Here is a 24,148-nt window from a genome sequence, read left to right on the forward strand (position 1 = left end):
TAGAATTATGTAGATTTTGGATTAGCTTGGATGAAATTGACAACTATATATATATAGTTATTCTAGTAAAAATTTGTAAAATAACCAGAAACTTAATGATAATGCTCAACTAGATTTTAACAAGACACTTGTCAAAAATTTAGATTTTTGCAGAACACTCCTATGCTCCTACTTAGAATTTCTATGAACAAGGACCTGAGAAGATAAATTTGCAATTATGCCCTCCTTTGACTCATAAATAAAGCTGAGACTCACTGAACAAACATGCTTGTTTCCTGACTTAAAAGTCAATGAAAAATTTCCTCTTGGTCTTTGCATTACAGTCTCAATTGTGGTGATTTCTCCTTCAGAATCCTTAACAGATGGACTCAACTTCCAGTGAAGACAAGGGCCAATTATCCTTATGGCTCCTACTCCCCAGGTTCCTCAACTAAAGCTACCTTGTGACATTATTTTTCCATAATGACCTTAACTTCTAATAAACCCCAGGACAATGTCTCCAAGGCAATACATCAAGCCTCAGGAGTCCAACAATCACAGCATATGCTTCTAATAACCACACCTGATGTTGGTCATCAGAATTTCTAAAGGTAATGATTTTGCCTGGAAATGCTGAGAGTCCTTATGAACAGGGGAGGCTACCTCTGTTGATACAGAGGAGAGCTTCTGTCTCAAGGCAGATTCACACTCTTCTGCTGATATTTCTTCGAGTACTGATCTTTGGCATAGCATCTACTTGTCAAGGGATCCTAGATTCTGAATAGCTGTTTCAGTCTGAGTTGAAAGGAGGAGAGCAATGTAGGTATTTGTTGAGCAGTGAGAAATATCAATCTAGTTAGTCTGGGGCTTTGTGGGGTCTAAACCTTGGTGAGTGGTAGTATTGTCAAAACCTCCTCCCATTGCAATTCTGGCAGGTGACAGGATTAAGAAAGAAAACCAAGGTCTGCTTTTAACTCCAGGTACTAAGAGTGACTGGAGTTGGTTCATATAGTTCTTCAAATTTTCCTTAATGATCAGACTGGGTCAGTTTTGCTCCCAGCTAGATCTTCTTTTCTTTTTTTTTTTTTTTTTAACTGCCTCATGAACTAAGTGAAACACATACTTACTGAACCTGCACTTCTTTATTTGCTGTGTACTTATGGATATATTTTTAGCTATAATTGAAACCTGAGTACTTAATCTCCATTTTAGTAAGGAAATTCAGGATTTTCATGTGTATCTAAGAAAACAAAAATTCCACTTCTTTAATATCTGAGGCTGTGTACATGATTTCTCTCGATTTAATTGATTGATGAATGTTTTCCCTAAGTATTTGAAAACGTCAAAATTTTTGGATCTGAAAAACGATAGATTTGCCCCTTTTTGAGGTACCCAGTAGCCTGGATTATTGGGTCAGTATTTAATTCTAAATTATATAAAATTCCTTGAAGCATCTAAAGAGTTACAAAAATAAGTGCAGAAATGTCATCTCTAAGGATCATAACCTGAATTCCATCCCTAGGTTCTAAAATATCATAAAGGGAGTTTAGGGATCATCTAACTAGAGAGTTTTGGACTTTCTCAGTTAAAATGTCTCTTGAAGGTCAGTAATGAACTCTTCAGTTCAGTTCACTTCAGTCGCTCAGTTGTGTCTGAATCTTTGCGACCCCATGAATCGCACCACGCCAGGCCTCCCCGTCCATCACCAACTCCTGGAGTTCACTCAGACTCACGTCCATCGAGTCAGTGATGCCATCCAGCCATCTCATCCTCTGTCGTCCCCTTCTCCTCCTGCCCCCAATCCCTCCCAGCATCAGAGTCTTTTTCAGTGAGTCAACTCTTTGCATGAGGTGGCCAAAGTACTGGAGTTTCAGCTGTAGCATCATTCCTTCCAAAGAAATCCCAGGGTTGATCTCCTTCAGAATTGACTGGTTGGATCTCCTTGCAGTCCCAGGACTCTCAAGAATCTTCTGCAACACCACAGTTCAAAAGCATCAATTCTTCGGCACTCAACGTTCTTCACAATCCAACTCTCACATCCATACATGACCACAGGAAAAACCATAGCCTTGACTAGATGGACCCTAGTCGGTAAAGTAATGTCTCTGCTTTTGAATATGCTACCTAGGTTGGTCATAACTTTTCTTCCAAGGAGTAAGAGTCTTTTAAGTCAAAACTTTTTCTACAGGATATTATTTTAAGAGCCTCTTGTTAAGTACTTTCTGTTTATTAATTACAGTTATTGCCTGGTTACACTAAGTTTTAAAAATAAAGAAACTGAATACGCATGTTAAGTACTTTGACAAAGTCACATAAAGCTATACCTAAAGTATATATCTCCAATTGAGGCATCTTTAACCTTAATTTTACAGCCTGTGAGTTTTCAGCTGGAAGATCTTTTTAATCTTCTACTCTTAAATCTTTCTATCGCTAATACAGATATAACACACTGTGGTGGTCTTTGATGTTTTCTTGGGCAGAGGGGTCTGATCTGCCTTCTCAGATATACTTTGCCAGTGGGTCTCCATAAATCATGAAAAGGGAAAATATATAAATCATGTAACTCATTTAGAATATGGGGTTATATTTACAATATAAAAATGTCATCTAATTGAAATCAGCTGCCCTTATGAGTCTGAGTGATAAATTATATATATATATATATAGTATTGGATATATATATATATAGTATTGGATAGATACAGGTGCTCCTTCAGTAGCAGATAATTTTAACTTCTGTGGTCTACTCTACAATTTACACTCAGTGGCATGAGAATATAGTTAGAATTAGATATGGATTAGTTGACAGTAGATCCAGAAAAATCTTGGGAAAATGATAAGAAAACGATAAGCAATGATCATAAGTTGAGATTTCCCTCAGTGTTTTGAAAGAGACAGAAATTCCTTTACCCAGATAAAGATATTATATAAACTGCCTGATTGGTTTGCAGTTTCTTCATGTAGAAAACATACATATATTATATATTTAAGTATACACATACATACATATACATACAAGTATACACATACACATACATATATATCTAATGGTGATATACATGATATTTACATTCTTTATATGTAATAACAATACATCTACAGTTACAAAATGAAAAAAATTCCCTGTCATTTGTGTTAAAGAACTTTAAAATCAGCATGTATATCTTAATATTAACTTCAAATAATTACATCTACTAAGTTTATGATCAATTTGTAGTAATTGAGAAAGAAAAAAAACATATCTTTTCAGAAATTTCTGATTACCTAACTTAAGGTCTAGAAAATCAAGATTTGCTATTGTCATAAAAAATGTAAAAACAAAAATTTCTGGTAGTAGATGCAAGTAATTCCTCAACACAAAATGATGAAAAAGTTTAAACATACTGAAAAGTGCATAAATGAAGGCTGGTTACAACCAATAAATGCTAAATGATTTTGTACCCAAGAAGCATTTTATTGGCTTTGACAGTTGGGGAATACACCCACGATAGAATTATCTGATATAAGCCCTATAAACAACTTTAAAATAGCAGTTTGCAAACTGGATGTAGTATGAGAATATTTAAAAGGAATCTTTCTTTTGGACTCTGTGGGAGAGGGAGAGGGTGGGATGATTTGGGAGAATGGCATTGAAACATGTATAATATCATATATGAAATGAATCGCCAGTCCAGGCTCAATGCATGATACTGGATGCTTGGGGCTTGTGCACTGAGATAACCCAGAGGGGTGGTACGGGGAGGGAGGAGGGAGGGGGGTTCAGGATGAGGAACACGTGTATACCTGTGGTGGATTCATGTTGATGTATGGCAAAACCAATACAATATTGTAAAAAGGGATCTTATTGTCATAACAATATGAAAAATATATAAAGCTTGTGATTTGATTAGGAGTTGTAATCCTGGAAAACTGTCCAATTGTCTCATTCTCTGTCACTTTGTGTAACATTTTTGCAAAGCTCTATTTTCCTGAGGCATCTCAGAATGGGGGAAGGTGAAATGTGTTTAAAATGCCACAAAGTGCATGAGATTCTTTTTAAAGTCTGATGATTCTTTTCCTAAAAAAAGGAGAAACTTTTCTTTAAATTAATGTTATCTTCTGTTCCACTCTTCCTCAGTGCTCTAGTTTGTAGAACTTCTGGCAGTGTTCCTAGTTGGTCTGAAAACTATTTTTTTTTTCATATTGTTTTGGCTATTGACATAAAATTTGACATAAAATTGTCATAATGAGTAACTGACATAAGGTATATGATAGTCTTTCCACATATCTTATAACAAGCTGTCAATGACACATATCCCCCCCACACTTTTATTCAGAGATCATCTAATTCTTCCTGTCCCTTCCCATTTTGTGGTTGGTTATCTAAAGTTCACCTACTGTGTCTAAGCGTCTCATTCTTTATTCTACTTTCTGATCAAGCTCAGATAGCTGAAGTTTAACATGTTTTTCACTTTTGGAGAGCTACTTTCCTTTGGCTTGTAGTAAGCAAGAAAAACACAGTAATTCATAAGTACAAGGGAAAAATAATTTCATGTATGTCCTTAATCCTTAGCTAGAGAGATAATATGTTCTTGGCCTTGACAAAAAGTCTGTTAATTGGTTGTCACTTGCTCTGTTCCACATTTAGCCTTAATTCTTATTTTGGCAGGTGTTTTTTGGAGGGAATCAATGAGTTCCGTCAAACATCTGGAGATGCCTGCCACCTGAAGACTTTGTGCTCAGTTCCTCATGCACGTCTCCATCTCTGAATTCTGGCCTCGGGCTCTGGCTTTCCTGTATTGTAGTGACCATGGAGTGGGTCAATGAGACCTTGGTGAGAGAGTTTGTCTTCCTCGGCTTCTCATCTCTGGCTGGACTGCAGCAGCTGCTCTTTGCTGTCTTCCTGCTGGTCTACCTCTTCACTCTGGGCACCAATGCCATCATCATCTCCACCATTGTGCTGGACAGAGCCCTTCACACCCCCATGTATTTCTTCCTTGCTGTACTCTCCTGTTTTGAGACTTGCTATACCTTCATCATTGTACCTAAGATGCTGGTTGATCTGCTGGTCCAGAAGAAGACAATTTCTTTTCTGGGTTGTGCTATCCAGATGTTTTCCTTCCTCTTTTTAGGTTGTTCTCACTCCTTCCTGCTGGCAGCCATGGGTTATGATCGCTACGTGGCCATCTGTGACCCTCTGCGCTACACAGTGCTCATGGGTTATGGGATGTGTTTGGGACTCGTGGCTGCTGCCTGTGCCTGCGGCTTCACTGTGTCACTGGTCACCACCTCATTAGTATTTCACCTGCCATTCCACTCCTCCAATCGGCTCCATCACTTCTTCTGTGATATCTCTCCTGTCCTCAAGCTGGCATCTCATCACTCTCGTCTAAGTCAGTTGGTCATATTCATGCTTGGTGTATTTGCCTTAATTATTCCCCTGTTACTTATCCTGGTCTCCTACATCCGCATCATCTCTGCCATTCTAAAAATCCCATCCTCTGTTGGAAGATACAAGGCCTTCTCTACCTGTGCCTCCCATCTCATTGTGGTAACTGTTCATTATGGTTGTGCCTCTTTCATCTACTTAAGGCCCAAATCCAATTACTCTTCAAGTCAAGATGCCCTAATATCTGTGTCTTATACAATCCTCACTCCATTGTTCAATCCAATGATTTACAGTCTAAGAAATAAGGAATTCAAATCAGCTCTTCGAAGAGCAATGGTCCAGACTTCATATCCTGTTAATTAAAGAACTAGTTTTTTAACCGTTCAGTTAATTGTAAACCTTTTATGTGCCAAGTAAAATGTGCTTTCAAACATTTTTTATTTAAATGACAGTTTTCATATGAAAAGAATGGGACTCAAAGAACTTAAGATATTCTGGCTATCTGCCATGAGTAATACTCTAAGAAGGCCATGCAGACATGAAAATATAATTCATTTCTAGAATAAATTTCATTTTATTTCATTCCTGTAAAGATTAATCATTCAAAAACAAATATATCAGTTAATGAGAGCAAAGATACACCCAAGCTATCTAGTTCAAAGAATGGAAGAAAAAATAACTATTCTTACCCCTCCTGTTATCAGTTCTCCCTTTCCTGAAGAAAACAGGTAACCTTGGTCCCTTTCATTCTACCACAAACTTTAGTGCCCCCTTTTGTTTCCTGATTCTTTCCCTCCCAGCTCAATCTGCATATTGAAATGGCTTTGCTTTTACCTGAGGTTGTTTTGTCCTTTCCTTTGAGATTGGAAGCTTACTATGGAGTTTCCTTCCTATGTATGTTTATGCTGTTTTAATATTATCCTATCATAACCCCCAAATTTATACCCTGAACGCGATACCTATTTATTCTCTTCAAGGCAGCTACTAACACTGAATAACTGATGAAGTATCTCAAGTAATCTAAACAAAGGAGCTGAGTTAATATTAATAGAATGAAGAACATGATTTTTCTAATGACCAGAAAATCCATGGAAAATTCCTTCAGTGACTCCACTTTCCACAGAGGATGACATCAAGAATTCCCTGTTAGCAAGGATTTATCACCTAATCCCTGCCTGCTTCTGTGGCATTATTATTTCTAACATTATTACTATCCACTTCTCAGATGTGCCTCATCACGAACTTTGAAATTAGTGTATCATTTACTGGTCCTCAAAGTGACACTATTCTGTGTCCTGCCATGGTTTTGCACGTGCTGCTTCTTCTTGGAATAATATTAAAAAGGAATGATGGAACCACTTTTAGGTGCATGGCTGCCTGTGTGGATGAGCTGACATTCACCAAGATTGGACGTGAAGGAAGCTGAGCACGTTTGGCAGCAAAAGATGGCAAAATAGGCAAGGCTATTCTACAAACATCCCTTTGGTTCCAAGCATTATATGAGGAACAGTGTAGACAAGGTCATGTTTAGCATAATGAATTTGAATTTCCTGAAGGCCACAGATTTTATATAAATACAACATTGTCAACACTGTTTGGTTTTCTTCAATATTCTTTCATTGAAATGATTCTGAGATGAAATATAAAGGATTTTTTTCCTTCCGCAGAAGGGTGGAAAATCTAACCCAGCAAGATCTCAGAATTCTATTTTACTTTTATGGGAGTAATTTTGCTTAGCTCTGTTCAATAGCTTCAATAGCCCTGTTCAATAGACTCCTTGACCACATTATTTTTTGGTAATTACAGCAAATCATGCCTTTGTTCACAATGGGATGGAGTGAGGTAACATGAAGGCATATGCATAAATCCATTCTTAATACAAATAACATCACTCAAAGAATAAACCATACATTTGGATTCCTGTGAAAAAGGGAATTATTATAAATTTCTATTTCAGATAATCTGGGACTAAAAGTCAAAACTTACTGGGCATAGACTTCAGTATTTCTCAACTCTAACAGAAAATCTTACAGTCTTACAGTGACACTCTTCAGGTCTTTACTCTGAGGCAATAGTTTCCTGAAGTAACTTGAATCTGATCTTTCCCTTGAAGCCATTTTTTATTTTCAGAATCTTTGCTGGAGAGATTAGGGATAGTATGAGGAAACGTTTCATTTTCAAGCCTGGCACTTTCTTTCACCTTACTAGAAATTTCTCATGAGTTCACTAAATATTTTTTCTGTATTCCAAGCCATAACAAAGCAAACTTTCCAAGAAAGCACACAAATGCCCCCCACTTTTTTTTGTTTGATTGCTGTTTTGTTTCTACTCTTTGCAACCCCATGGACTGAGCCTTCCAAGCTCCTCTGTTCATGGGATATCCCAGGCAAGAATACTGGTGTAGGTTACTGTTTCCTCTCCAGGGGATCTTCATGACTCAGGGATCAAATCTGTGTCTCCTGCTTGGCATTTATCACTGAGCCTCCTGGGAAGCCCATTTTGTGTCAAACTATATAACCGTTTCCTCTCTGTCCTTCAACGGCTTGCCATCGGTTGTCTCAAGGTTCTTACTCCTTTCAGTGACAGATACCTAAAGCAATTACAGATTTTCCTACCATCCACTGCAAACTCAATGCCATATTTTAAAGTTTAAGTTATAATATCACCTTGAATTTACATACCAAATTCTGTTTTAGCTATTTATTACCATTTAGAAAACTAGCCAGAAGTTTAGCTAAGATAACAACAGTTATTTATTTTACACACAAATCCACAGTTTTGGCAGGCCTTCGTGTGACAACTTGTATCTACTCTTTGTGAGGTCACCTTGGTTGGCCCAACGTTGGCTGAAGGGTCATTTACAAAATTGCTCACTTATGTGGCTGGTTAGTTCACATTAAATGCTGATTGTGTGGAAATTTGGGGCTGTTCAGTCTTGGTTTCTTACCACACGGGTTTTATAAGCCTGCTTGGGCTTGCTCAAAATATGGTGCCCAGAGAAGGAGATCAAGATAGCAAAGAAGTAGAAAGCCCAGAGATAAACCTGTGCACCTATCAGAAAGTTATCTTTAACAAAGGAGGCAAGAGTTTACAATGAGGAGCCTCTTCAATAAGTGATGCTGAGAAAAATGGACTGCTAAGTGTGAAAGAATGAAACTAAAACCCTTCCTAATATTATACACAAAAATAAACTCAAAATGGATTAAAGAGCTAAATGTAAGGCCAGAAACTATAAAGATCTTAGAGGAAAACATGGACAGTACACTTTTTGACATAAATCTCAGCAAGATCCTCTTTGATTCTATTCCAGGAGTAATGGAAATAAAAATGAGCAAATGAGGCCTAATTAAAACTCAAAGCTTTTGTACAGCAAAGGAAACAATAAACAAGATGAGAAGACAACTCTCAGAATGGGAGAAAATAATTGCAAACAAAGAAACTTACAAAGGATTAATCTCCAAAATATCTAAGCAGCTCATGCAGCTCAATACCAGAGAAACAAATAACCCAATCAGAAAATGGGCAGAAGACCTAAACAGATATTTCTTCAAAGAGGACATACAGATGGCAAAAAAAAAAAAAAAAAAGGAAAAGATGCTCAGCATCACTAATTATGAGAGAACTGTAAATCAAAACTACAAGGAGGTATCACCTATACCAGTCAGAATGTGCAATGCTAAGTCAGTTCAGTTGTGTCTGACTCTTTGTAACCCTGTAGACTATAGCCCATTGTGTTCCTCTGTCCATGGGATTCTCCAGGCAAGAATACTGGAGTGAGTTCCCATTCCCTCCTCCAGAGGGTCTTCCCCACCCAGGGATGGCCATCATCAAAAAATCTGCAAACAATAATTTTTGGAGAGGATTTAGAGAAAAGAGAACCCTCTTGCACTGTTCATGGGAATGTCTAGTGATAGAGCCACTATGGAGAACAATATGGAGATTCCTTAAAAAACTAAGATTAAAGCTACTACTGTATGACCCAGCAAGCCTACTACTGGGCATATACCCTGAGAAACCATAATTGAAAAAGACACAAGTACCTCAATGTTCATCACAACACTATTTACAATAGCCAGGACATGGAAGCAACCTAGATGTCCATAGACAGATGAAGAGATGACAAAGCTGTGGTACTTTTATACAACAGAATATTAGCCATAAAAAGGAGTGAATTTCAGTCATTGATAGTGAGGTGGATGAACCTAAAGTCTGTTACACAGAGTGAAGTAAGTCAAAGAAAACAAATATAGTATATTAATGTGCATATATATGAAACCTTAAAAATGGTATTGATAAACCTATTTGTAAGGAAGGAATGGATACAGAGACAAAGAGAATAGACTTGGATATAGAGGGGCAAGAAGAGGGTGGGATGAACTGAGAAGGTAGCATTGAAATATATACACCACCATGCATAAAATAGATAACTAATATGTTAGTCATTCAGTCATGTCCAACTCCTTGCAACCCCGTGGGCCATAGCCCACCAGGGTCTTCTCTCCACAGAATTCTCCAGGTAAGAATACTGGACTGGGTATCCATTCTCTTCTCTGGGGACCTTCTTGACCCAGGACCTGAACCCAGGTCTCCTGCATTGCAAGCAGATTCTTAGCCATCTGAGCCACCATTGGGAAGCTGCTCTATAACACAGGGAGCCAAACTTGGCACTCTGTGTTGACCTAGAAGGGTGGGATGGGGAAGTGAGAGGGAGGCTCAAGAGGGAGGGGGGATATATGTGCACAACTATATATATATAGTTATGACTGATTCATGTTTTATGGCAGAAAGCAACAGAACATTGTAAATCAATTATTATCCAATTAAAAATTAAATGAATAAATAAAAATTTAGAAAGGAGATGACAGAGCAGGACAACAAGTTCACTTTGCTCCACCCATGCATTAAAAAAAACAGGTTCATGTGGAACAATTCTCAGTGAAAACAAACTGTAGACTAGTGGAAAGACTCATATAACTAAGACTATAAGAAAGAGCCATCAGGTTGGGCCATGCACCTCTGAGAGCAGACAGAGGAAAGGAGGGAAATTACACAGACATAGATCAAGCAGTTGAAACCATATATTGCTTGCCATTTTCTTGAGGTCTGATACCAGAACGTATAGGTCATTAGCTGGTTTGAAAAGCAGTGGGACTGACAGCAGGGCTGTAGAACCTAGGCCCTACTCATGAAGTACGTGCACATGCTTGCTTACACATCAAACAAGGTGGAAGAAACAGATTGAAACTGCCCAGAACTGTGGCCAGCTTTCCACAACCATCCTGGTGCTCACTCTAGCCCCTTTCTGGTCCCTCTTTCTCTGTGACACAGCTCCCACTAGGGTGAAGGTGGTGCAGCAGGGGAGTGTCCACAGTTTCAGGGGACAGAGTCTGCTCAAATAAGCCCAAGATTCAAACTGAGTGCTGGCAACAATTATTGGTATCCATGGGAGCAGAGGGTCAGAAGTGGTCCAGAATTCTGACTGGTGCTTGGATAGCATCAGCCCATGCCCTTATTTATGCCAAATCAATTTAATATTATAGAAGTATACAGGCTGTTTTATCCAAAAAACATCAACATATATATAGTTTCCCCCTCCCCACCAAGTGCACAGGGAACATTCTCCAGGATAGATAAAATACTACCACAATACAAGTCTTAACCAATTTAAGAGAACAGAAATTATAGCAAGCATTTTTTTTTCTTGTCATAACAGTATGATACTAGAAATAAATTATGGTAAGAAAAATGAGAAAAAAACAAAAACATGCAGAGACAAAACAACATGTTACTGAAAAATCAGTGAAAAATTACTTTTTTCTTCAAATAAGAACTCAGAAATGTCTCAAGACAAATGAAAATAAAACATACCTTCCAAAATCTCAGAGATGCGACAAAAGCAATTTTACGAGGAAAGTTTATAGTGATACAGGCCTACCTCAAGAAAGAATGTCAATATCAAAAAAGCACTATGTAACATACCATTTAAAGGAATTAGAAGAACAAGCAAAGCCATAGTTAGTCAGTAGAATGAGGGAAAATAAAGAGAGAGAGAAAATAAATTAGAGACAAATAAAAATGATAAATGAAACAAAAACTGTTTTTTTTGAAACAATTACAAAAAATTCACACTTGAAGCTCAATAACTAAAAAGAGAAAAGATTAAGATAAAATCAAAGATGAAATAAGAGAAATAGCAACCAATAGCACAGAGATATGAAAAAAAAATCATGAGACTACCACAAACAATTACATGCCATCAAATGTGCTAACCTAGAAGAACTGGATGAATTTCTAGAAATATACATTTCTTAATACTGACTAAGAAAGAAATATACAGTCTAAACAAACTTACCATTAGAAATAAAATTAAATTTGTAATTTTAAAAAGAAACAAAACCTCCCAGCAAACAGAAGTCCAGGACAGGATAAATTCACAGGGCAAATTCAAACACATAAAGAAGAATTAATGTTTATTATCAGATTATTCCCTCAAATTGAAGAGGTGGAAATACCCCCAACTTTATATATTATTCAACACCACCCATTACCCTGATACCAAAACCAGAAATAAATAAAATTATAGGCCAATATCTCTGATGAATGTAGAGACAAAAATCCCCAATAAAATTTAGTAAACCTAATTCAAAAATATATAAACTGACTCGTACACCATGATCAAGTGGGATTTATTCCAGAGACACAAGGATGGTTCAATATCTGCAAATTTGTCAATGTCATACACCATGTTAAAAAAACTAAAGGACAAAAATCATACGTTGATCTCAGTAGATGCAGAAAAAGAATTGGAAAAAAAATTTATTCATGATAAAAACTCTCATCAATATTGGTATAGAGATAGTATATCTTAACACTATAAAACCCATTTATAACAAACCTAAAGCTAACATGATACTCAATTGTGAAAAGCTGAAAGCTTTTTCTCCTAAGTCAGGAACAATAGAAGCATATCCATTCTTAACACTTCTATTTAACATAATGTTGAAAGTTGTAGCCACAGCAAACAATAATAAGGAATAAAAGTCATCCAAATTAGAAGACAGATAAAATGTCACTATTTGCAGTTGACATAATACTAAATATAGGAAATGCTAAAGTCTCCATAAAAATATTAGACCTAATAAACAAATTTAGTAAAGGTGCAGGATACAAGATTAACTCATTGAAATCTGTTGTTTTTATATACACCAATAATGAACTGTCAGAAGGGAAAAGCAAGAAAACAATTCCATTTAAAATCACATCAAAAAGAATAAAATACCTAGACATAAATTTAACCAAGATGTGAAAGACCTGTACTCAGAATACTATAAAACAATGAAGGGAATTGAAGATGCTACAGAGAAATGAAAATATATCCTGTGTTTATAGATTAGAAGAATTAATATTGTTAAAATGTTCTTACTACTGAAAGCAATATACAGAGTCAGTACAACTCTTACCAAAATACTTTCACAGAAGTAGAACAAATAATCCTAAAATTTATGTGGACCCATAAAAGACCTTAAATAGCCAAAGTAATTTTGAGATGAAAAAGTAAATCTGGAGGTATCACACTCCTGATTTTAGATGATATTACAAAGTTATAGTCATCAAAACAGTATGTGCTGTTTTGAAATATACCCATATACCTATGATAAGTTAATCTATAACACACAAAGCAAGAATATGTACTGGAGAAAAGACAGTCTCTTCAATTAATAGTTTTGAGGAAAGTGGAAAACTAGCTACATGTTAAAGGAAAAGATTAGAACATTTTCTTGCACCATACGAAAATAAATTCAAAATTGATTAAAAACCTAAATGTAAGACTGGAAGCTATAAAACTTCTAGAAAAAAAAATCAAGACATGCTTTGACAGAAATCATAGCAATTCTCTCTTTTTTTTTTTTTTTTGATCTGTCTCCTACCTCATTCTCTTCCATAGGGAACAAAAGGAAAAATGTGAAACAATAAAACAAGAACACTTTCTGACACCATACACAAAAATAAACTCAAAATGGATTAAAGCTTTAAATGTAAGGCCAGAAACTATAGAGCTCTTAGGGGAAAACATAGGCAGTACATCACAGCAAGATCCTCTTTGACTTGCCTTCTACAGTAATGAAAATAAAAACAAAAGTAAACAAATGAGACTTAATCAAATGTAACAGCTTTTGCAAAGCAAAGGAAAAAATAAACAAGATTAAAAGGCAACTCTCAGAATGGGAGAAAATAATTGCAAAGTAAACAACTGACAGGATTAATCTCCAAAATATTCAAGTAACTCATGACATTCAATGAGCTCCTTGAGCTCATTAATTGAATTGAACAACAAACAACCCAATTAAGAAATATTTGGAAGACCTAAACAAGACATTTCTCCAAAGTGGACATAGAGATGGCCAGCAAATACATGAGAAGATGCTGAACATGGCTCATTATTAGATACAAATCAAAACAACAATGAAGTATCACTTCACACTGGTCATAATGGCCATCATTTAAAAAAGCTACAAACAACAAATGCTGGAGAAGGTATGGAGAACAGCAAACCTTCTTGTGCTGTTAATGAGAATATAAATTGATACAGCCACTATGGAGAACAGAATGGAGAGTCTTCAAAAAACTAGGAATAGAACTAACATTTTTTGTTGTTCAGTCATAAAGTCATGTCTGATTCTTTGTGACCCTATGAACTGCAGCATGCCAGGCTTCCCTGTCCTTCACTATCTCCCTGAGTTTGCTCAAGCTCATGTGCATTGAGTCAGTGATGCCATCCAACAATTTCATCCTCTTTGCCCTCTTCTCTTGCTCTCAATCTATCGCAGCATCAGGGTCTTTTCCAATGAGTCACTTCTTCCCATCAGATGGCCAAAGTATTGGAGCTTTAGCTTCAGCATCAGTCCTTCCAATGAATATTCAGGACTGATTTCTTTTAGGATTGACTGGTTTGATCTCCTTGCTGTCTAAAGGACTCTCAAGAATATTCTCCAGCACCACAGTTTGAAAGTATCAATTCTTCGGCACTCAGCCTTCTTTATGGTGCAGCTCTCTTGTCCATACATGACTACTGGAAAAGCCATAGCTTTAACCATATGGATTTCTGTCAGCAAAGTGATGTCTTTGTTGTTTAATATGCTCTATAGGTTTGCATAGCTTTTCTTTCAAGGAGCAAGCATCTTTTAATTCAATGGCTGCAGTCACTTTCTGTCGTGACTTTGAAACCCAAGAAAATGAAATCTGTCACTGTTTCTATTGCTTCCTCATCATTTGTCATGAAGTGATGGGACCACATGCTACTATCTTAGTTTTTTAAATGCTAAGTTTTAAGCCAGTTTTCTCACTCTCCTCTTTCACCTTCATCAGGAGGCTCTTTAGTTTCTGTTTGCTTTCTACCATTAATGTGGTGTGATCTGCATATTTGAGGTTGTTGATATTTCTCCTGGCAATCTTGACTCCAGTTTATGCTTCATCTAGCCCCACACTTTGCATGATATACTCTGCAGATAAATTAAATAAACAGAACTACCATATGACTCAACAGTCCCACTACTGGGCATATAAGCTGAGAAAACCATAACTGAAAGAGACACATGTACCCCAATGTTTTTGATCACTTTTTACAATAACTAGGACATGGAAGCAACCTAGATCTCCATCAACAGATGAATGGATATAAAAATTGTGGTACACATATATAATGATATATTACCCAGCAATAAAACAAATGCATTTGAATCAGTCCTAATGAGGTGGATGAAGCCTATTATACAGAATGAAGTAAGTCAGAAGGAGAAAGACAAATATTGCACATTAGCACATGTGTATAGAATTTAGAAAGATGGTATTGATGAACCTATTTTCAGGAATGGAAGTAAGAAATAGATTTAAGGGACTAGATCTGATAGATAGGGTGCCTGATGAACTATGGACGGAGGTTTGTGATATTGCACAGGAGACAGGGATCAAGACCATCCCCATGGAAAATAAATGCAAATAAGAAAAATGGCTGTCTGAGGAGGCCTTACAAATAGCTGTGAAAAGAAGAGAAGTGAAAAGCAAAGGAGAAAAGGAAAGATATACGCATCTGAATGCAGAGGTCTAAAGAATAGCAAAGAGAGTTAAGAAAGCCTTCCTCGGCGATCAACGCAAAGAAATCGAGGAAAACAACAGAATGGGAAAGACTAGAGATCTCTTCAAGAAAATTAGAGATACCAAGGGAACATTTCATGCAAAGAAGGGCTTGATAAAGGACAGAAATGGTATGGACCTAACAGAAGCAGAAGATATTAAGAAGAGCTGACAAGAATACACAGAAGAACTGTACAAAAAAGATCTTCACGACCAAGATAATCATGATGGTATGATCACTCACCTAGAGCCAGACATTCTGGAATGTGAAGTCAAGTGGGCCTTAGAAAGCATCACTATGAACAAAGCTAGTGGAGGTGATGGAATTCCAGTTTACCTATTTCAAATCCTAAAAGATGATGCTGTGAAAGTGCTGCACTCAATATGCCAGCAAATTTGGAAAACTCAGCATTGGCCACAGGACTGGAAAAGGTCAGTTTTCATTCCAATCCCAAAGAAAGGCAATGCCAAAGAATGCTCAAACTATCACACAATTCCACTCATCTCACACGCTAGTAATGCTCAAAATTCTCCAAGCCAGGCTTCAGCAATATGTGAACCGTCAACTTCCAGATGTTCAAGCTGGTTTTAGAAAAGGCAGAGGAACCAGAGATCAAATTGCCATCATCTTCTGGATCATCAAAAATGCAAAAGAGTTCCAGAAAAAACCCTATTTCTGCTTTATTGACTACGCCAAAGGCTTTGACTGTGTGGATCACAATAAACTGTGGAAAATTCTTCAAGAGATGGGAATACCAGACCACCTGACATGCCTCTTGAGAAGCCTACATGCAGGTCAGGAAGCAACAGTTAGAACTGGACATGGAACAACAGACTGCTTCCAAATAAGAAAAGGAGTACATCAAGGCTGTATATTGTCACCCTACTAATTTAACTTCCACGCAGAGTACATCATGAGAAACGCTGGGCTGGAAGAAGCACAAGCTAGAATCAAGACTGCCAGGAGAAATCTCAATAAGCTCAGATATGCAGATGACACCACCCTTGTGAAGAAGAGCTAAAAAGCCTCTTGATGAAAGTGAAAGAGGAGAGTGAAAAAGTTGGTTCAAAGCTCAACATTCAGAAAATGAAGGTCATGGCATCTGGTGCCATCACTTCATGGGAAATTGATGGTGAAACAGTGGAAACAGTGTCAAACATTATTTTGGGGGGCTCCAAAATCACTGCAGATTGTGATTGCAGCCATTAAATTAAAAGATGCTTACTCCTTGGAAGAAAAGTTATGACCAACCTAGACAGCATATTCAAAAGCAGAGACATTATTTTGCCAACGAAGATCTGTCTAGTCAAGGCTATTGTTTTTCCAGTAGTCATGTATGGATGTGATAGTTGGACTGTGAAGAAAGCTGAGCTCCAAAGAATTGATGCTTTTGAACTGTGGTGTTGGAGAAGACTCTTGAGAGTCCCTTGGACTGCAAGGAGATCCAACCAGTCCATTCTGAAGGAGATCAGCCCTGGGATTTCTTTGGAAGGACTGATGCTAAAGCTGAAACTCCAATACTTTGGTCACCTCATGCGAAGAGTTGACTCATTGGAAAAGACTCTGATGCTGGGAGGGATTGGGGGCAGGTGGAGAAGGGGACAACAGAGGATGAGATGGCTGGATATCATCACTGACTCGATGGATGTGAGTCTGTGTGAACTCTGGGAGTTGGTGATGGACAGTGAGGTCTGGTGTGCTGCGATTCGTGGGGTTGCAAAGAGTTGGACATGACTGAACGACTGAACTGAACTAAACTGAATGGAGATGCAGAGATAGAGAACAGACTTGACACAGTGGGGGAAGGAAAAGGTGGGACGAACTGAGAGAATACATGGAAACATATACATTACCATATACAAAATAAATAACAAATGGGAATTTGCTGTGTAACATAGTGAGCTCAGCTCAGTGCTCTGTGATAAGCTCGAGGGGTGGGATGTGGCGGGAAAGAGGAGGGGTTTCAGGAGGGAGAGGACATACATATACCTGTGACTGACTCATGTTGATGTGTGGCAGAGGCCAACACACTACTGAAAAACAATTATCCTCTAATTAATAAAAACTAAAAATAATATAAGCAGAATATGTTATGACAGAAATCATAGCATTTTTTTTGGAGGGGGGGGATGTCTCCTACACCATATGGAACAAAAGCAAAAATCAGCAAATGGACCCAATTAAACATAAAAGATTTTGCACAGAAAGGGAAACCAGTGACAAAATGTTTTCCTGCTGAATAGGAGGAAGTATATGCAAATGATGTGACTGGTAAGGTGTTAATATTCAAAATGTATAAACAGCTCATACAACTCAATATAAAAAAGATTAAAAAATGAGTCGCTGTTCTGAATAGACAGTTTTCCAAAGACATACAGATGAAAGACACATGGAAGTATGCTCAATATCACCAATAGAGAGATGCAAATCAAAACCACAATGTAAGAATTACTATCATCAAAAAGTCTATGAACAACAAATGTTGGCAAGTATAAGGGAAAAAGAGAAACCTAGCACACTGTTTATGAGAATCTGAACTAGTACAGCCACTATGGAAAACAGTTGGGTTTCATCAAAAAAAACAAAATAGAACTACCACATGATCTAGCAATTCCACTTGACATATATCTAAAGTAAATGAAAGCAGTAATTAAAAAATATACATGCACCTTAATGTTCATAGTAGCTTTATTTACAATAGCCAAGGTATAGAATCTCTTTCTCTAGAGATTCACTATTACTGAGTGAATATATACACATATATACACACACATATACAATGGAATGTTACTCAGTCATGAAAAGAATGAAATTTTGCCATTTGCAATAATTTGAATGAACTTGGAAGGCATACTTAATGAAATTAGACAAAGACAAATATAGTATGCTGTGTTTATATGCAGAGTCTGAAAAAAAAATAAAAGAATTCACAGATATAGTGAATAATCCGGTAGATATCAATAGAGGAGGGAAGGTGGAATGGGAAAGATGGAGATAGAAGATTAAGAGATAATTTACTATGTATAACACAAATAAACTGTCAGTATATATACAGTATAAGAGAGAGAGAGAGAAACTGGCAGACTCTAGAGATCAAAGTTTGTAAACCACTGTGCCATCACGTTTGCTATAATCTATTGATTTAAGTAGTCATTTGGCCTACCCAAATTCAGTGGAATATATATATATATGTATATATATATATATGTATATATATATACACTGCCAGTATATATATATATATATATATGTATATATATATACACTGCCAGTATATACATATATATGTGGTGTGTGTGCGAGTTAGTTGCTCAGTTGTGTCCAACTCTGTGAATCCCAGGGACAGGGGAGCCTAGTGGGCTGCTATCTATGGGGTCGCACAGAGTCGGACACAACTGAAGTGGCTTAGCAGCAGCAGCAGCAGCAGCAGCAGCAGCAGCAGTAGCAGCAGTGACCCCATGGACTACAACCTGCTAGGCTCCTCTATTCATGAAATTATCCAGGCAAAAATACTGGAGTGAATTGACATTTACTTCTCCAGGGGATCTTCCTGACCCAGGGATCAAACCCAAGTCTCCTGCATTGTGGGCAGATTCTTTACCACCAGTTTATGTTGTAAACAGAGGGAATATAGCCAATATTTTAACGATAATCATAAAGGGAGTATAATCCATGAAAAAAATAAATCACTATGTTATGTACTTGAAACTAAGCTAATATCAGCTGTGTTTCAATTTAAAAAGTGCTGTTTAGGGAACAAAAGTTGATATTCCGAGTTAGGAAGTAGAAACTGGCAGAATTTAGAGATCAAAGTTTGTAAACCACTATGCCATCATGTTTGCTATAATCTATTGATTTAAGTAGTCATTTGGCCTATCCAGATTAGGCCTATCCAGATAGACTGCTGATGAATTTTTTCACTAAAGGATTTCCTGAAAATCTAGCCATGGTCACAATCTATGACATAATTGAAAGACAGTAAAGTCACTAAATCCTAGTCATCAAATTCTTATTTAATACCTTGGAATTGCCTCCTCCTTTTCCATCCCTGTAGCATCTCTAATGTAACTTATAAAACATTGGGTCACATGAGTCCCTAAGAGAGACATCTTTGAGTATCTAGTACAATATTTTCCCATTTCTAGCCCAGAGTATATGAACTCACTGGCAGAGGGAATAAATATGCAGTATGAAAATCGAAGGTAATCCTACTAAGGGAGAAGTCTCAGCTAACATCTGTAACAGGCACTGTAACATTTTAGTCTACAACCCGAATGTTCTTTCTTTCTTTATTGAACAAGTATCAATCATGGTCACATTATATTCCAGGAAAAAGATTGTTTTCCTATGTGCCTGACAGACTTATGTTGCCTCTGATATTCTAATATAGTCTCTATTCTTTGTGTCTTTCTTCCCCTTCTAACTTTCAGAAAGGAGAATATGAAGTGAATATTTTTTGCAAGCTTGAGTACAAAAATTTAGCCATTAGGTAGGGATACTCACAGGAAGTAGTTCTACTATGTTTGTTTTAACAAATAAGACCAAGAAAATTTTAACGCTCTAATAAGTCCACAGAGAATTTCTATGAGGTAACCAATTAATGCCACAATGTGTTAGAAAGGGCCTTCTCTTTGACCAACTAATTCTCATAGTGTATTACTATAGTTCTACTTGCTAACTGGGGATATTATGGACAAGTATTGGACAGAATGTGGTAATTAGCTCCTTATGGAGATAGAGATCTCAATAACAAACAACGCATTGAGGTCATTCTTGATGTAAAAAGGAAAGACCATTGTCATACTCACTGGGGACACACCTAAACTATCCAAGGCACAGGTGGAATTTTTGTGTTGAACAATGTATATAGCTCTCTTATACTGGTCTAGAGTTTGCAGGAAATGGAAGAAGAGCCCTGGGACATTATGATGGGGAAGATAATTTTGGCAAATTTCACCAGAAAGTTTAATAGAAGATTCCAAGATGTGTCTGAGAGTAAAGACATCAGTATGTCACTGGGAATTAAATTCTCATTTGAAACAATATGAACATTTTATTTTTATTTAGGGAGTTTTATTTTCTTATTGAGAAGAGCAGTGACAATCTCGTCATTTATCTTTATATCAAACTTTTTAAACAGTAGTGTTTTTCATGGAGCTACTGATCTGTTTCCCCCTAGTTGTTAGTATTGGAAAATAAAAAACTGGTCAAATTATCAATGGGGCAATTGGATGCTGAAAAATGTAAGGATAAAAGTAAAGACCACAGTAAGAAGAAAGTAAGGCTGCAGGATAAGTTTTGAATTTTTTCATGAAATTTTTCATATTTTATGCAATATAAGAAAGAAAGATGACAAATTTAAGTGGAATATGGAACATATGGAAACACAAAGTAATTTTACCTAGGAGGCACATGATGGTACAAAGGGGGCCAAGTTGCTATAAAGTAAGCTGAGATCATTATTATCAATAATTCACTAATGAACTATTTATTCATCGTCTTTGTATTTCACATATTCCATATATTTACATATAGATTATGTTTTGATGACACAGAAGGCATATGTTGTGGAATTCATCATTGAGGTTGTCTAGTCTATTGGAGAGATAATCAGGAGAAAATAAAGACACATGAAACAACCTCTAAATATACTAAGCTTTAGATACACTAGAAACAACAAATTCTCCCTAGACAGACTAGAGAAAGTTTAATAACTGGTGCTTGTAAAAAGCATGAAGAATGAGTGAGCCACAGATGAAAATTAAAAGATATTCAAGGCTGAGATTTCCCTCTTTCCCTTTCTATGAAGTCTTGAAATATAAAAGCATGTTTGGAAAACTGTGTGCATTTTAATGCAAATTCTGTTATTAAGATTTAGGTTGCAAATGTTGATAGAAGATAAAATTAGTTGCCTTTTTAATCAACTTAAGAAATTGGCTTTACTGTGTAGGTGATGAAACAAAATAATGAAAAATCAGCTTTCTTTTTCTACTTTTTGGGAAGGCAGTTTAATTATCCTATGTGTTCTTTTCCATCTTTTCATTTTTTCCCAAGGTTTCTTTGAACACAAAATATCCCCCTTTCCAAATTAAAAAAACAAAACAAAACCCAGCCATACCACTTGTTCGCTTGCATACCCCAAGGACTGTGGCAGCAGCCTCCCTATGGTTCTTTTGTAAAATATATAATGTAATGTAGTGATCTGAAGGGCCTTTATTTTCTTTCCTGTCCAAGTCTGCACATCCAAGTTCAAAATAAATTCCCTAACTCATTTCAACTGTCATCTCTCTGCCATGCAGCTATCTCAGATCCCAGACTCTGTAAGTAGCAAAGCTTTTCCCCCTTCAGAATTCCCATATTCGTTTCATGGTGCTTCATGTTCTACTTTGTGTAAATGTCTCATCTCCAATAGACTATAAGCTTCTCGTAACCAAGGAACTTGTCACTTCTTTTATTTACCCACAGTTCTTAGGATAGTACCTGACATGTTACAGAAACTCCATAAATATTTGTCAAACGAATAAATCAATAGCTACATTTAAAGCATTTTTCCTATTTACCAATATCAATATAGTATACAATATCCCAGACTGGATTAAGTACAGCCAACATTTTCCAAAATAAATTTCTTTTCCAACTTCAGCTGCCGCACAAGTTCTGAGGATGAGTTTGAAAAATTATGTGATATGTTGAAGCGGTTGGCAGGGAGGGTCATGGAATAACCATTGAATAATGTGGATTTTCTTTCCTTTCAGAAGCTCCGTCTTTCTTTGAATAGCTAGTCACTGTTCTTTCTGAGGATGATCTTATAAAAGAGAAAATACTTAAAGAAAGAAGACCAGGAAGTTGGAAAGGTAGAGATTATATCCCAGGAGGAATAATACAGGAGTATTTGTTCTGGTCAAAAGCACAGTGTGTACTTTTTGTTTATAAAGTTTACAGATAAGGCTTCCATGGTGGTCAATGCGGGAGATGTGGGTTTGATACCTAGGTTGGGAAGTTCCCCTGGAGAAGGAAATGGCAACCCATACCAGTATGCTTGCATGGGAAATCTCATGGATGGAGGAACCTGGTGAACTACAGTTCATGTGGTTGCAAAAGAGACAAGACTTAATGACTAAAACCAACAAAAATAAACAACAGATGAGGTGATTCAAAAGTTCCATTTCAAAATTTTACTAGATCTTTGTCTAAGCAAAAGAACAAAACCCAGACATTTTGCTGTTTGTAGAGTATTTTGAGATCAATTATTGTTGTTCAGTTGCTAAGTAGCATTTGACTCTCTTGCGACCCCATGGACTATAGCCTGCTAGACTCCTCTGTCCATGGGCTTTCCCAGGCAAAAATACTGGAGTGGGTTGACCAATAATAAAGCACTATTAAAATTAAGTTTAATTAGTGAGACAATGAAGAAAACTTTCCAATAATCAGAAAGAAAATGAGAAAGCAGCACTTTTTCTTCCAGTTTTACTGAAATATGATTGACATACAACACTATATAAGGTATATAGCATAATAATCTGATTTATATACATCTTGAAATGATTATCACAAGTTTAATGAATGCCCATCATCTCAAATAGGTAAAATCTTAAAGAACTAGAGAAAAATATTAATAATTATATATTTTTCTTGTGACGAGAAGCCTTAGGGTTTAATTTCTTGTGTGTGCATGCTCAGTTGATTAGTTGTGTCTGACTCTTTGTGATCCCATGGGCAGGAGCCCACCAGGCTCTGCAGTCCCTGGAATTCTCCAGGCAAGAATACTGTAGTAGACTGCCATTTCCTGTTTTGGGGATCTTCCCTGAGCCAGAGATCGAATGTGCATCTCCTGCATCTACTGCACTGATAGGTGGATTCTTTACCATTGCACCACCTGGGAAACCCATTGACTCTTAATAACCATCATATGTAACATACAGCAGAATTAATTATAGTTTGGGGGATGACAGCAATTTTTAATGAAGCATTTGCCTCTGCATTTAGAGAACAATTTTAGAGAGATTTTTCATCATGAAATGTTGAAGCAGAAGGTTAACATTGTATGCGGGATTAATAGCAAGGGAACAAGTTTAGAAAATCCCTGAAATCAAATGACATCTACCTGGGAGTTTTCCAAAATAATTTAGAAGAGAAACTGGGGTTATTGTTATTGGTCACTTTGTTTCTTCAACAAGTTTTTGAGGGCTAATATATACTAGACAATATGTCATGTGTGGGTATGCAATTTCTGTCTCTGGTAAGTTATAATTTGTGGAATCAGAGATAAGCTTAAAATACTAATGGGAAAGCCAGTACAATTTTAATGATTGCTAAAGATGACCAGATAAAATAATACAGAAAAATTAAGAAGTTGTAGGAAGGATCAGTGAGTACATTCCACTATTAGAATTTAAAGAAGGTTGCATAATTAAAAGAATAAGAATAAAATGACAATAAATATGCACTTCTCTGGTGGCTCAGATGATAAAGAGTCTTCCTGCAGTGCATGAGACCCGAGTTCAATCCCCGGGTCAGGAAGATCCCCTAGAGAAGGAAATGGCAATCCACTCCAGTACTCTTGCCTGGAAAATTCCATGGATGGAGGAGTCTGATAGCTACAGTCCATGGGGTAGGAAAGAGTCAGACACGACTGACAAACTTCACTTCAAATATGCACTATTTCCAGA

The 24,148-nt window shown here is 36.8% G+C and overlaps 1 protein-coding gene across 1 annotated transcript; it reads left to right on the top strand.

The window, feature by feature from the left end:
• On the top strand, nt 4,769-5,710 carry LOC102175073 (olfactory receptor 10K1). The gene has a single exon (XM_005677272.2). It carries the CDS (start codon nt 4,769-4,771, stop codon nt 5,708-5,710), a length of 942 nt encoding a protein of 313 aa, XP_005677329.2.

The sequence above is a fragment of the Capra hircus genome, chromosome 3 (assembly GCF_001704415.2).
Source record: "Capra hircus breed San Clemente chromosome 3, ASM170441v1, whole genome shotgun sequence".
NCBI classification, from domain to species: Eukaryota; Metazoa; Chordata; class Mammalia; order Artiodactyla; family Bovidae; genus Capra; species Capra hircus.

What these genes read in the sequence shown, in the direction of transcription:
- LOC102175073 (XM_005677272.2), top strand. Translation starts at nt 4,769, where the DNA reads ATGGAGTGGGTCAATGAGACCTTGGTGAGAGAGTTTGTCTTCCTCGGC.